The sequence below is a fragment of the Gadus morhua genome, chromosome 4, assembly GCF_902167405.1.
Source record: "Gadus morhua chromosome 4, gadMor3.0, whole genome shotgun sequence".
NCBI lineage: Eukaryota > Metazoa > Chordata > Actinopteri > Gadiformes > Gadidae > Gadus > Gadus morhua.
Window position 1 is genome coordinate 3,591,330 of NC_044051.1, and position 14,318 is coordinate 3,605,647.

Here is a 14,318-nt window from a genome sequence, read left to right on the forward strand (position 1 = left end):
AAATCTTGAGAAGAAACGCAGAGTTGGGGGATCGGGAGCGGTGCCTGTATGTATGAGCGACAGTGCCTTCGCCAGATGACCCTGATCTCTAAAGACACGTTGTCGTCTGTTGAAAGCTACACTTAATGATAAGTGCTCGGTCCGATCAGCGGTGTGAGGGGGGGGGGGGGGGGGCTGGCTGTTGAGAGCCGCTGTCTGCCGGAGAAAGAGAAACGAAACGGCGGCGTTGATCGAGGAAATCAAAGCAGAGCCTTCAAAACCACTCTTCTCGGAGAAAGAGCGGATAACGATGTTTGAAAGACGGGCAGAGGTTCCGCACTGACAGACTTTTCCTCGGAGGAGAACGCGTGTCTGCTCCACTTCGGGGCGGGCGCGCTCAGCCAAGAGAGCGAGGGCGCCCGTGACGCTGCGGTGTTAACGATGCCTCGTGAAGTCCGACTAATTGGCGGAATACCGCAGATAACGCAACGCGGGGGGGGGCGGCGTAATCAGTCGAGATACTGATCAAACAGATAAAATCATGTCTCGCTCGCATTAACACCGCTGCGTTTTCGGGCTCGATCTCCCACCGGCGACTCCCGCGAACGAGGTGATGGTATATATTTATGCGTATCTACATCTGTGGATGAATCTTTCAGCGCCTAGAGTGTGAGTGTGCAGACTGCCTTTGGCCGACAGTGGTCCTAGGAGGTACAGTCCTAAATCATCACCATACCCAAAAGCTGCTTAAATTGCTTTCTTACGCCTCCCACTCAAATTTTTTTTTGTAGCGACATTTCTTCCCCTCTATTTCTCAATATTTCTTTAGGGCCTCTGAGGAAATCTCTCCAGCGCGCACAGACTTGTACACGCATGCATGCACGCTCGCGTGTATGTATGTATGTGTGTGTGTAAGTGCATGTTTGTGTGTGTGTAAGTGTGTGTGTGTGCACAGGCACAGATGCACAGTAAAATACGGGGCCATGACACAAAGCAGCTTAAGCAATTTTGGAGGCAGGAAAAGCAGAGGTAAACCTCTGACAATCGATTATACACACCGCGCGCACACACGCGCGCACACACGCGCCAAGGAGGAACACACACCCTTCCTCCCTCTCTGTATACAAATGTGTTTATTATTCGGAATGGGATTTTCTGAATTTGGTTGTGTGTGTTTGTGTGTGTGTGTGAATACAACTCAGTTCTTAGCTGGATAAGTAAAAGTCTGGATAAAGCCTGCAAGTGGGTCTCACCTCCCCCCCCCCCCAGAGCCCCAGGAAATAAAAAAAACTACATTTAATAACAACACAATCCGCTTCCTATTCCCTTGGAAGTCTTCCCTGTTTATTTGGCGCACACACTCGCACACACACACACGTTCACACTTGTGTGTGCTCTCTCTCAGCCGAGCATATGGCGGTATTTGTTTGCTTCTTCGCTTTCTTCTTCTTTTGCCCAAAATTGTATTATTTTCCATTTTTATTCATTCCTCATTTCTCTCCCCCCATCTTGGGCAGAACGTTGTCCAGGCACGTCCTTCACCTCTGACTCCCTCCTCTTCCTCCTACCCTGAACGAGCAGGTGGTTTGTGGTCGGTTTCAATCGGGGAGGGTTTACCTAGTGCTCACACACGGATGCACACGACACTAAAACGTTGTCCCCTTTGTTGAAACCCGTCGTTCAAAGGAAACGGGTACAAAGTCCTGTGGTCCTGCGTGTCGCCCCGCCAACCAGTCTGTCGACGTTCTTCTCTGCCGCAAATTCAAGTTGCGTCCCCCAGATGCACCTGGACGCCATGGCGACGGGACAGCGGTGGTGTGTGTGTGTGTGTGTGTGTGTGTTTGTGCCCAGACTGAACGTACACACACGTACACGTTTTCGTCTGGGCGGCGGGTAGTGATGGTCGCGGCGTGACACTTCTAGGTTAGGTTCTTTAAATGAAGAGACGTTTGGATCGCGGGCCGTTTGCAACAACGCCCCCCAATGGTAGACGTAACTAACTACAGGGTGATCAAAGGCAATAGAAGAGGAAACGCACCGACAATATTTATCTGTGGCCTGTCCATATTTGTGTGTAAATAATTAGCTATTTTAATAAGGAATGGACTCAAATACTATCTAAAATACATTTTAACTGACTTTAAATGTTTAAAGAATTTCCAGAGATCCCCCAAAATGCTGCTGTTGAGGCTTTCAGGGCCGCTGAAGTGTCAGTCAAGGATCAATAAAACAGACTATAATGATGGAAAGAGGGGCGTCGACCACACAGAACTATACAGCGCTATTGTATCAGAGGCCGACAGTCATGCCATTCATCCTCTGTTTAAACTAGTTGAACCAGTTTCCCTCATTTGACTGGCTCTCGTTGTCTCCCTCTCTCACTTCTCTTTCTCTCTCACTTGTTCTCTCTCACTTGTTCTCTCCCTCTCTCTCACCTGTTTTCTCTCTCTCTCTCTCTCTCCTCTCTCCTCTCTCCTCTCTCTCGTTCTCGCTCTCTCTCTCTCCCCTCTCTCTCTCTCTCTCTCTCTCTCTCTCTCTCTCTCTCTCTCTCTCTCTCTCTCTCTCTCTCTCTCTCTCTCTCTCTCTCTCTCTCTCTCTCTCTCTCTCTCTCTCTCTCTCTCTCTCTGCGCGTAACAATACCAAGGAGAATGAATGGATCTATGAATCCTGGCTGACTGTTCCTATCTCACGATGAATATGAACGATAACCCACATTGACTGCGGCGAAAGTCAATACCAACCCAAAAATAACACCATTAATGATCCAAGACAAAAACAAAGAAGAGTATCCAAACTGCTACAAAGACGACCCTATTCCGTCAGACTTCAACCGTCAAAGTTTTGTTCTTTTCTTTTGTTGTTTTTCTCAGATCGTGCCGCGCTACGGCCCCATGAACGGCCGCATCGCCGTGACGATCAAGGGATCGAACCTGGGCATCAAGAAGGAGGACATCAAGAAGATCACCGTGGCCGGCGTGGACTGTGTCCACAAGATGGAGCGCTACTCGGTCTCCACCAGGTGAGAGCCCGCAGACAGCACCCCAAATGCTAGAGGGTTTACTAAGGTTAAAGGTCCCCTATGATGCCATATGATGACCCGTCACAAGCCGTTTTGAAAATCGGCCTCTAGTGACATCACAAGTGGGCGTGTCCACCTAGATGTGTGCTGGATAGATCGGTCCACCAGCCTACCCAGTGGACAGTAGCAAAACTGTTGCTCATCTATGAGTCATACATCTAGGTGTACACGCCCACTTGTGATCTTGGCACCAGAGGCCGATTTTCAAAAGGGCTTGTAACGGCGATTCACACTCACACTTGGTGTTATAATATGGCACACTTTCGGCCATTTTGAAACACAACAACGTACTGCTTCACGTGCCTACAAAACCTCTGTTTCCGATAAATAAAGTTCGGAAAAGTTGAACTGACGATATTGGTCCGGGCTTTTCCATCGGTCGGATTCGGAAGAAACGGCGGAGTGTGGATAGTGCCCCTTTAACGTGCAGTGACTGTAATTCTCCGGTTACTTTGATGGTGGTCCTGTGAACTGGTAGAGCTCAGAGACGGGCTTAAGGGCTTGGTGTGTTCACCCCTGAGGGTAACACATGCTATGAATGAATTCAATATCAGCTATTAGACTGTATTGTTTCGTATCTATACACTATGTATATTAACGATTCAGTCAGGGTTTGACTTTGGGCTTCCACACTTAACCTTCAGCAATCAATATTCATTTATATTCTCTTTGTAACCCTGTGTCTGTGCATCTCTCTCTCCTTCCTTGCTCTGTCCCTCCATCCTACCTCACTCTCTGCCCCCCTCTCCCTCTTTTTTGTTCCCCCTCGCCACTCTCTCTATCCTCTCTTCTCCCTCTCTCTGTCTCTCCCTCCTCTGTCTCTCCCTCCCCCTTTGTCTCCCTCACCTCTATCTCTCTCTCTCCCCCACTCTCTCTCTATGTCTCTCTCCCATCTCTCTCTCTCCCCCTCTCTCTCTCTGTCTCTCTCCCATCTCTCTCTCCCCCACTCTCTCTATGTCTCTCTCCCTTCTCTCTCTCCCCTCTCTCTCGCCCCCACTCTCTCTATGTCTCTCTCCCTTCTTTCTCTCTCTGTCTGTCTGTCTGTCTGTCTGTCTATGTCTCTCTCTCTCTCTCCCCCCCACTCTCTCCCCCACTCTCTCTCTCTCCCCCCCACTCTCTCCTCTCTCTCTCTCTCTCTCTCTCTCTCTCTCTCTCTCTCTCTCTCTCTCTCTCTCTCTCTCTCTCTCTCTCTCTCTGTCTCTCTCTCTCTCTCTCTCTCTCTCTATGTCTCTCTCTCTCTCTCTCTCTCTATGTCTCTCTCTCTCCTCTCTCTCTGTCTCTCTCTCTCTCTCTCTGTCTCTCTCTCTCCCCCACTCTCTCTCTCTCTCCCCCACTCTCTCTCTCTCCCCCCCACTCTCTCTCTCTCTCTCTCTCTCTCTCTCTCTCTCTCTCTCTCTTCCCCCCCCCTCTCTCTCTCTCTCCCCCCCCCAGCCTGGTGTGTGAGGTCGGTCCGGCCCGGCGGGGGGGGGTGCCGGTGGGCCTGCCGGTGGACCTCAACCAGGGGGTGGTGGAGGTGGAGGTGGAGGGGGGGCGTAGGGGGCGCTCCCAGGTCAACTTCACCTATAGGGTAGGTGTACCCCCCGCCACGCACGCATTCACACACACGCATGCATACACATGCATGCCAACAACCACACACACACACACACACACACACACTTACAAACCCGCACACACGCATATGCAAGCCCCCACACAAACACACACGCAAACGCACACACATGCACATGTACAGACACGCACACACATGTTAACACATGTGCATGCAAGCACATTGGCGCCACACCCAGACACACCTCACAGAGACATGCGACAATGCAAACAAACACACACATGCAAACGCACAGGAACACATGCAAACACACACATGAACTCGTGCACGCGCGCGCACGCGCACGCGCACACACACACACACACACACACACACACACACACACACACACACACACACACACACACACACACGTTAATACCAATATTGCCTGTGGGCAAACAATAATGTGTGTTATTGCGTTAATAATACCAGCATTGGTATTATTGTCCCTGTGCGCACACACACACACACACACACACACACACACACACACACACACACACTGGCACACATGTTGGAATCCCGCTCAGTCAAAGTAAACACGTTCTCGTCTGACGACGCGCTTTTAATTTGAAGGGCCTATCATGTCGTGCATTGATATCCAGCCGTAATACAAAGAGACCCACGGACTCCCCCTGACAGACTCACGGCCCCCCCCCCCCCGGGGCCCGCATTATGGTAACAGGCCCGGGTTTATTGTTCTCTCACGCAGCGTAGGTACCTCCCGAGTCCCGACCCCCCCGCTGAGTTTCCCCGCGCCACGACTCGCTCTCCCCAGCTGTGTTCGGCGGTTCGCGTCCCACTTCCTGTTGTAGCTGTGTGTTGTTGATTAGTCAGTTGATGTTCCTCTCGGCACCATACGGAGGCTGCCGTCTCTTGTTTGCTCCGCTGAACCGTGGAGATTTTCCCCGGTTCCGTCTTCCCCAAGTCGGCAGGAGAACGTCGATGTTTCGCTGTGCTGCGTCTTTTTCGGTTGCGTTCGTCTTTGCGTTCGCTAATCCCTCTCCCTGCGCTCCCCTTTTGTAAGTAAGACCCCGTAGCGACGCGGTCCGCTAAGTACAGCCTCGAAGGAGGCGATGGATTCCGAAGAACCCTCCGGTTTGGTCGGTGTCCTGAGGTATGCACGTACGCCCCCTGATGTTCAGATAACAACAGACGAACTCTGCCGTAGAACTACGACAAGGGAAACATCTTCAGGCACTCGTACGCGCGCCCAGGCCGTCATTTCACTTACAGGCTCGGGGAAAAACCTCAACCCTCTCTATCTCGCCGACTCTCTACTCCCCGTCTATTAACCGGAGTGTCTCTCGTACACTCAGCCCTGCACACTCGCTCCCTCTTAATGTATGGATAATGTGGGGTACCGTCCTCCTATACTCCCCGCCCCCCTCCCTCTGTAATCCACCCCCACCCCCTTGACTCGGAGTGAGTTCGGCTGAGTACTGTACAGATTATTCACGCCCACTCTTGTCTTGAGAGGCTCTGGGTTGTTATGGAAACGAGGGGGGGGGGGGAGGGGGGGGGGGGGGGGGGGGGGGGGGGGAGAGGGAGAGGTGGAACAAGAGTTTGGAGCGGGGGCTGCTTGCGCCTGATTAACTCACTCCTTCCCTCCATCCCACCCTGTTTTTATCTCCCTCTCTGGGTAACTCGGAGAGGGTCAGTTGACTTTTTATCTGCCTTCACCTTCCGTTCCTTTATTCAGGAGTTTTTTTTTGACAGCGAGAGAGGGAGGCAGATGGAGGGAGGGAGGGTGAGAGGGGGGGGGGGGGAGAGATAGGCGAGGGGGAGAGAGAGGGAGGGGCAGGGAGAGTGGTGGGGAGAGAGAAGGAGGAGGAGGGATAGATGGAGAGAAGGAATGGGGGAGAGAAAGAGGGGAGAGAGAGAGGGGAAGAGAGAGCATAGGAGGGGGGAGAGTTGGGAGAGAGAGAGAGAGAGAGAGAGAGAGAGAGAGAGAGAGAGAGAGAGAGAGAGAGAGAGAGAGAGAGAGAGAGAGAGAGAGAGAGAGAGAGAGAGAGAGAGAGAGAGAGAGAGAGAGAGAGAGAGAGAGAGAGAGATGGGGGGGGAGAGAGAGAGAGATGGGGGGAGAGGGAGACTGACAGGAAGTACAAACAGCAGGGATTTGAACCAGGGGCTAAAAATACATGAATCTCTGTAGGAGGCTTTATTTGGGGCTTAGTTTTCAGAAAGGGGGATTCAATGGGAAAGGAAACGCTCTAAGTGACGTGATCCCTTCAGAAGCCATGGTCATGAACCCCTTTTGAACCGTTAGCTACAAAGGGCTTTGCATGAAAATAATATAACAGTAAATAGTACATAAGGGTAAGGTCCGCTGAGAATAAGGGATGGTACCAGCCAAGAGGAATACGCTTTTAGCCTTTTCAAATGAAAATAAATATTGGAGAAAGAGTAAAATAAGAGTAAATTAATGAACCAAACAGAATTTATCTAACATACTCCCAGAACGAAGCACTCGGGATAAGTTAAAAGCATTTCCAACAGTCGAGACTTTAAGAGCGTCTCCAACGTTAAACCTGATGATGCTGATTTAACGGTTTTTACGTCCCGATCACACATGGAACCGTCTCGGGAGCCACAGAGGTACCCTGTCCCCTGGGGCGGTTCCCCCGATACTGATCATCCATCTCCCCCCCCCCCCCCCACCATCCAGGACCCCATCCCGACCGCGGTGAAGCCACCCCAGGGCCCAGCCGCCGGCGGGACAGTCATCACCATCACCGGGACCTTCCTAGACACGGCGACCAAGGAGGACGTCTCCGTCACCGTGGGCGAAGCCCCCTGCAAAGTGTATGCGCTCCCCGTCTCCCGTGGTTGCCATGGTTGCGCGGGTCCATTGATTGGATAGCCCGTCGATGGACCGCCTGTTTGGGAAAAGTAAAAGGACAGAGGAGATCGGTCAAACCTAACTTAATGTCCACAGTCGCGTCGCTTTACAAGGGATATCGTATTTATTGATACAGCTTGATTATGGAATAATCAGTTCAATCCCTCATCGGCAGTAATCACAACCGAAGCGCTGGACTCTTTGAGTCAGAGATACTCTGCGCGACAGCGAAAAACAATCGCCGGGGAATTAGTGGAACAGATTACCGGTGCCGGGTTCCTCTTGTCTGTACAGTGGATTAAACGGTTGACCAACACAAGCCTGCAGCTAATGTTCACTGGGCTTATTTTGGAGATCACATACACTCATCTTGTGTGTGTGTGTTCATCTGATACCGCGCGTGTGTGTGATCCTGTCTGTGGGTTAATGTGTGTCTGTGTATATTTTCTTGTGTGTGTGTTCTGTGTCATTCTGTGTGTGCGTGCTATCCTGTCTCTGTGTTAATGTGTGTTTGTGTATATTTTCTTGTGTGTGTGTCATTCTGTGTGTGATCCTGTGTGTTTGTGTATAATTTCTTGTGTGTGTGTTCTGTGTGTCATTCTGTGTTTGTGTGTGTGTGTGTGTGTGTGTGATCCGATGTGTGCAATGGTTCCGTCCGAGGGTTCACCTTTGACCCTCTCTCCCATACAGGCGCTCGTTCGGCCCCCAGATCGAGTGTACTACCGGGAAGTACGGGGGCCCGAAGCTCCCCTCGGGGCTCCTGACTGTGACGGTCCGCTACGGCAAGAACACGACCAAGGAGGTCCGAGACGCCTTCACGTACCTGGAGAACCCCAAGGTCTCGGACTACTACCCCAAGGCCAGCTTCGTCTGGTACGTACCGAGTCCCGGGTCGGCTCTGGGTTGTGTAGAGCGGATGGCTGTTGGTAGAGATGGCCCCATACCGTTTTTTTTTCAGTCCCGATATCGATTCTTCGTGTGTGTGTGTGTGTGTGTGTGTGTGTGTGTGTGTGTGTGTGTGTGTGGGAGGATGTCTGAGACACATCGAGCGGTACCGATACTCAAGTATCGGTATCGGCACCGATACTCAAGTATCGGTATCGGCACCGATACTCAAGTATCGGTACCGATACCGAGTGTATACCGATATATCATCGAGCATTGTGACTACTAACGGTGCTTATTCTTATTGAAGGTTCTCTCACGGTGATGGCAATGTAAAGTCGGTTCACTTACCGTCGACTATTTTTATTTTCAGAACTAGATCACTTACATTTAGAATCTATAATTATAATGAGACATTTGTATTCTTGTAGTTAAGCGTCCATGCATCCATGTTTTTTCCGACCTGGTAGCTCGAACGCACGGTGGTCAGAGATGACGTGTTTCAGTATCGGAGGTATTTCCTATATTCATTTCTGTATCGGAACAACTTTAGTAACCCTTTGGGTTTATAACGGCGAGTTTGTGGTGTTGAATCAACTTGTGGATGCGTGTTCAACAGCGGCTTTGAGGAAGTACAAACGCTGTGGCTGATTTATTTATTTAGTGGTGCAATGGAGGGTTTGTGTTTTTAGACAGTTTTCTTCCAATTAGTGGACAAACTGTGTGGCGATACGTAAACTGCTTAAACATTGTTATTTAGGAAAAGCCGTGTGTGTGTGTGTTTGCATGGGCTTCATCCGTGTGCGTTCGTTTGGGTGTGTGTATGTCTGCGATTGTCGGTTCCTGTGTGTGTTTGCGTACATGTTCTCCTGTGTGCGTGTGTGTATGTGTGTTCATCTGTGTGTTCTTGTGTGTGTGTCCATCTGTCGTTTCGATTCTCATGTGTGTGTGTGTGTGTGTTCATCCGTGTGTTCATCTGTTTGCGTGTATTCATCTGTGTGTGTGTGTGTGCTCTCTCAGCGGTGGGCGTGTCATCACGGTGGTGGGCGGCGGGTTCGCTCAGATCCAAAACGCCACCATGACGGTCCAGCCCTCCGCGGACGTCACCTCCCCGGAGGCCGCCGCCGCCGTAGAGGTGAGCTCCGGAAGACCCTCGAACTAATCCTCTCCTGCGTCGACGGCTGACTAAGGTCCCACGTCCACGCAACGACCACGCGGACGCTTCGACAAACTCCTGAACCTGCTTTGGTTCTGTGTCGGGTTAACCCTAGCGGACCAATCACAGCCCTCGCTGCTGCGTCGCCTCGGAGTAAGGTTACAATTTTTGGGAGGCGCTTGTCCGGCCCTTGCGGTGGACGCAAGGAGGGTCCGCAAGGACGCAAGAGGTCCGCGTAACTCCCTTGTGTTGTGTTGACATGGCACCATAATCAGCCCATCAGTCTCCTCAGACATCCTGCCACACACACACACACACACACACACACACACACACACACACACACACACACACACACACACACACACACACACACACACACACACACACACACATACACACACACACACACATCGAGCAACTGTATTCCCTAAGAGACCCCATCGCTTGTAAATAAGCTTTCCTCCATATACGTCCCCCTCTACTTCCCTCCCTCTAAGTTCATCCTCCGTCCCGTTCAGCGACTCGTTCTTTTCGTCCCTCGCTGCGTCTCCCCTGTGACGACCCTCCAGTCACAGGGGATAGAGGGCCTCACATGAAGCCCACTCAAACACTAGGAGACTTGGTTTCACAGGTTAAACAAAAATGATTTTTTGAAAAAGGAATAACCATTCCGAAATAACTATACATCAGGGTGAGCCTGGGCCGAAATAACAAACATCAGTCTTACCTTCAGACAAAAATAGTCTTTCTAATTAAAACCGAAAAGCAAAGGGGAAGCTTAGCTAGCTCACTTTTCAACAAAAACAGGAGAAAAATGGGACACCAGTCAAAGACCACTCACCCCTACCCCCTACCCCATTACTCTCCTTCACTTCCTCCCTCCGTTTCCTTCTCACCAAATCCAAATCTGGGAAAATATTCCATGACACAAAACGTACACACAAGATGAACCTTAAAATATGACTTAAGGGCTGATTATGGTCCCACGTTCACACAACATAAGGGGGTCACCGACCCCTTACGTCCTTGCGGACCCTCCTTGCGTCCGCCGTAAAGGCCGGATGTGCGCCTCCCAAAAAAAAAAAAAAGGGCTGTGATTGGTCCGCTCACTAAAACCCGACGCAGAACCATAAAGGTTCACGACTGCGTCCAAGCGTCTACGAGGTCATTGCGTTGCGCGAACTTGGAACCATAAATCAGCCCTTTCGGCGATGAGGCTATGAGGCTAACGAGATGCGTAAGAGGCGTGTTTCTGACGCATGTCGCCCCCTTCTGGTCAGTTTGTGGCGGAGGCGTTCGCGCAGAACGACACCATGCTGCAGTTCCGGTCGCCAGCCGCCACCTGCTGCCAGGAGGGGGGCGCGGCCTCGTTCCGCACGGCGCTGCGATTGGACAACGCCGGGGAGGAGCTCGGCGACTTCCTGTACCACCCCGACCCCACCTTCAGCCCGCTGGCCAAGACGGTCATCACGGAGACCGGCTTCATCATCGTGTCGGTGAGGAGGCAGCTGTGCCTTTTTTTTTTTTTTGCTTTTTCTCCGTCGATTATTTGATAATTCGTTAAAGATTTGATTTCGGTAAAATACACGTTGTTCTGACTTTATGTTTTTTTGCAAATTGTTTGTTTGTTTACTAATGTTCGCCATTTGTGTTCCTCCTTTGCCTTCCATCTGTTTTCCTCTCTCTCTCTCTCGCTCTCTATCTACTCCTGTCTCTCTCTCTCTCTCTCTCTCTCTCTCTCTCTCTCTCTCTCTCTCTCTCTCTCTCTCTCTCTCTCTCTCTCTCTCTCTCTCTCTCTCTCTCTCTCTCTCTCTCTCTCTCTCTCTCTCTCTCTCTCTCTTTCTCTCTTTCTCTCTTTCTCTCTCTCTCTCTCTCTTCCCCCCCCCCCCCCTCTGTGTCGGACCACCAGGGGCGGGGCTTCGCCAAAGCCATGACGGCCAGAGAGGCCCGGGCGTTTGTGGGCGACACCTCCTGTAACATCACCATACTGCAGGTACACACACACACACACACACACACGCACACGCACACACACACACATGTTTTATTGAGCGATGTTGTAGATGAAATGCTGTCGATGCTTACAAGTGTCCGAGAAAATTGCCATATTGTACTTTGCGGAGGCTGACCGAGCCATAACATTTGGTCCTATTTTAGTAGCAGTGATATCATGACGTAGAGTGCTCGGTCACCGTTTATACATATTACATTTTTTTCGGATTTCTGGTGAGCCCCTCTTTACCTTCATACCCACGGCCAGGGCGTCGGCCCACCCGGCCAGCTGTCCTCCGGGCCGCTATTAAGCTCCTCCCCCCCCCCCCAGGACGACAAGCTGTTCCTGGACGTCCCGTCGACCCAGCCCCGGTCCAGGTCCACGAGGCACCGCCGCGACACCTCCAGCGACCTGCTGGACCTCGTGGTCAGTACGCACGCCGTCCCGGGATGCACCGGCCACGCACCAAAGGGTCGTGGGGTCAGACCCAGAGGGTCGTGGGGTCAGACCCAGAGGGCCGTGGGGTCAGACCCAGAGGGGTCGTGGGGTCAGAACCAGAGGGGTCGTGGGGTCAGAACCAGAGGGGTCGTGGGGTCAGAACCAGAGGGGTCGTGGGGTCAGAACCAGAGGGGTCGTGGGGTCAGCCCAAGAGGGTCGTGGGGTCAGAACCAGAGGGGTCGTGGGGTATTATGGGGGGCTTCCCCTCCAATGGGCGTAGCTCAGGAGGCACTGCGGGGTTGCCTTGTAACCGAAAGGTTGCTGGTTCGATCCCCCCGGCTCCTCCTAGCTGAGCGTCGAGGTGTCCCTGAGCGAGACGCCTCACCCTGACTGCTCCCGACGAGCTGGCTGTCGCCCTGCGGGGTCGACTCCGCCGTCGGTGTGTGAGTGTGTGTATGAACCGTTGTGAGTAAAAGCGTCTGTTAAATACCCTTAATGTAAATGATAACGTAGAATAGGCAGACGAATAGTTTGGACGTGAACCACGGTATATTCCCTCTGCACGTCTATCTCAAGTGGTCGGGCATATGAATATGAATGTATAAACTGGACTAATAACTGTGTGTGTGTGTGTGTGTGTGTGTGTGTGCACGTGTGCGTGTTTCTGTTGCTGTGTATGTGGGCACGTGTGTGTGTGTGTGTTTGTTTCTGTTTGCGTGTGTCTCTGTCTGTTGCTGTGTGTGTGCACGTGTGTGTGTGTTTGTTTCTGTTTGCGTGCGTGTGTGTGACTGCGTGTGTGTGTGTGTCTGTTGCTGTGTGCGTGTGTGTGTCCGTGTGCGTGCGTATGTGTGTGTGTCTGTTGCTGTGTGCGTGTTTGTGTCCGTGTGCGTGCGTGTGTGTCCGTTGCTGTGTGCGTGTGTGTGTCCGTGCGCGTGCTTGTGTGTGTCCGTGTGTGTGTGTGTGTATGTCTGTTGCTGTGTGCGTGTGTGTGTCCGTGCGCGTGCGTGTGTGTCTGTTGCTGTGTGCGTGTGTGTGTCCGTGCGCGTGCGTGTGTGTCTGTTGCTGTGTGCGCGTGTGTGTCAGTGCGCGTGCGTGTGTGTGTCCGTGTGTGTGTGTGTGTGTGTGTCTGTTGCTGTGTGCGTGTGTGTGTCCGTGCGCGTGCGTGTGTGTCTGTTGCTGTGTGCGTGTGTGTGTCCGTGTGCGTGCGTTCTCAGGTGCAGTTCGGTCACCGGAGGTGGGTGGTGGGGGCAGTGTCGTACGCCCGTAAGGACGAGGTCCCACTGGCCATCATCATCCCCGCCGTGCTCATCCCCATGCTCGTCTTCATCGGCGTGTCCGTGTACTGCTACAGGTGGGCGCACGCACTCACACAACGCATGCACGCAGCGCACACGCACGCACACAATGCATGCACGCACGCACACGTACATATAGGTGTTGAAACACGTGTTCACACACACACACGCACACGGGTGTGAAACGTGTATTCATACGCACGCACACACGCATGCACGCGCGCACACACGCACACATAGGTGATTAAACATGTAATCAGACACACAAACACGTCCGCAAGCGCACGTACACAAAGGGAGACACGCCCATGGGCACGTTACTGTGACCTCGTTCATTCTGGTGTCTGTGTACGGCACACTCACTCGCTTTAACTTCGTTCAATAGGGGGGTTAATTGTTTATCATCATGGCGGACGAGTGTGCAGAACGGGGGGGCTGTTTACGTTTGCTTGTAGTCTTTTCGCTCTGATCTCCATCCCAACAGTAGGGCTAGAACCGAGCGAAAAGACTACAAGCAAACGTCAACGAGCAATGAGTCTTCCAACAGAAATCAATGGGATTTACAAAATGAGCTAAATGTGCAATAAAACACGATAGAAACTGTATTTCACTACAATACTTCATTCAACCACTCTATTTCATCCTAGACAAACCACAAAGGGTGCTCAATGTTCAAAATACCGGAAAAAAATAATAGCTTACAGCAACAAATTGAAAAAAAGATTTTTTTGGAATTATGAAGTTTAACTGAACTCATTTTAAAATGTGTGAACTGATCTTTGAACTAGTTCACGTAGAAGGGGACATTTCCCAACACTGCTCACGGGAACACCAACACACCAACACACCAACACACCAACAGTGACTCAATATCCAATATTTGTTTTCTTGTAACCACACCCCAGATGTTCTCATTAGCTAATTACTGTGTGTGTGTGTGTGTGTGTGTGTGTGTGTGTGTGTGTGTGTGTGTGTGTGTGTGTGTGTGTGTGTGTGTGTGTGTGTGTGTGTGTGTGTGTGTGTGTGTGTGTGTGTGTGTGTGTGTGTGTGCAGG

The 14,318-nt window shown here is 51.6% G+C and overlaps 1 protein-coding gene across 2 annotated transcripts in view; it reads left to right on the top strand.

Annotated features, from left to right (window-relative positions):
• The window catches only part of LOC115542582 (plexin-B2), a 138,512-nt gene that overhangs the window by 104,990 nt on the left and 19,204 nt on the right, over nt 1-14,318 (top strand). For both annotated transcript variants that reach the window (XM_030354881.1, XM_030354882.1), the window contains exons 19-28: nt 2,850-2,998; nt 4,490-4,625; nt 7,321-7,457; nt 8,185-8,367; nt 9,400-9,514; nt 10,819-11,034; nt 11,448-11,531; nt 11,862-11,957; nt 13,184-13,320; nt 14,318. The exon at nt 14,318 is cut by the window's right edge and continues 100 nt beyond it. In XM_030354881.1, the coding sequence (XP_030210741.1) occupies nt 2,850-2,998; nt 4,490-4,625; nt 7,321-7,457; nt 8,185-8,367; nt 9,400-9,514; nt 10,819-11,034; nt 11,448-11,531; nt 11,862-11,957; nt 13,184-13,320; nt 14,318 (1,254 nt within the window). The remainder of the gene's footprint in view (nt 1-2,849; nt 2,999-4,489; nt 4,626-7,320; nt 7,458-8,184; nt 8,368-9,399; nt 9,515-10,818; nt 11,035-11,447; nt 11,532-11,861; nt 11,958-13,183; nt 13,321-14,317) is intronic.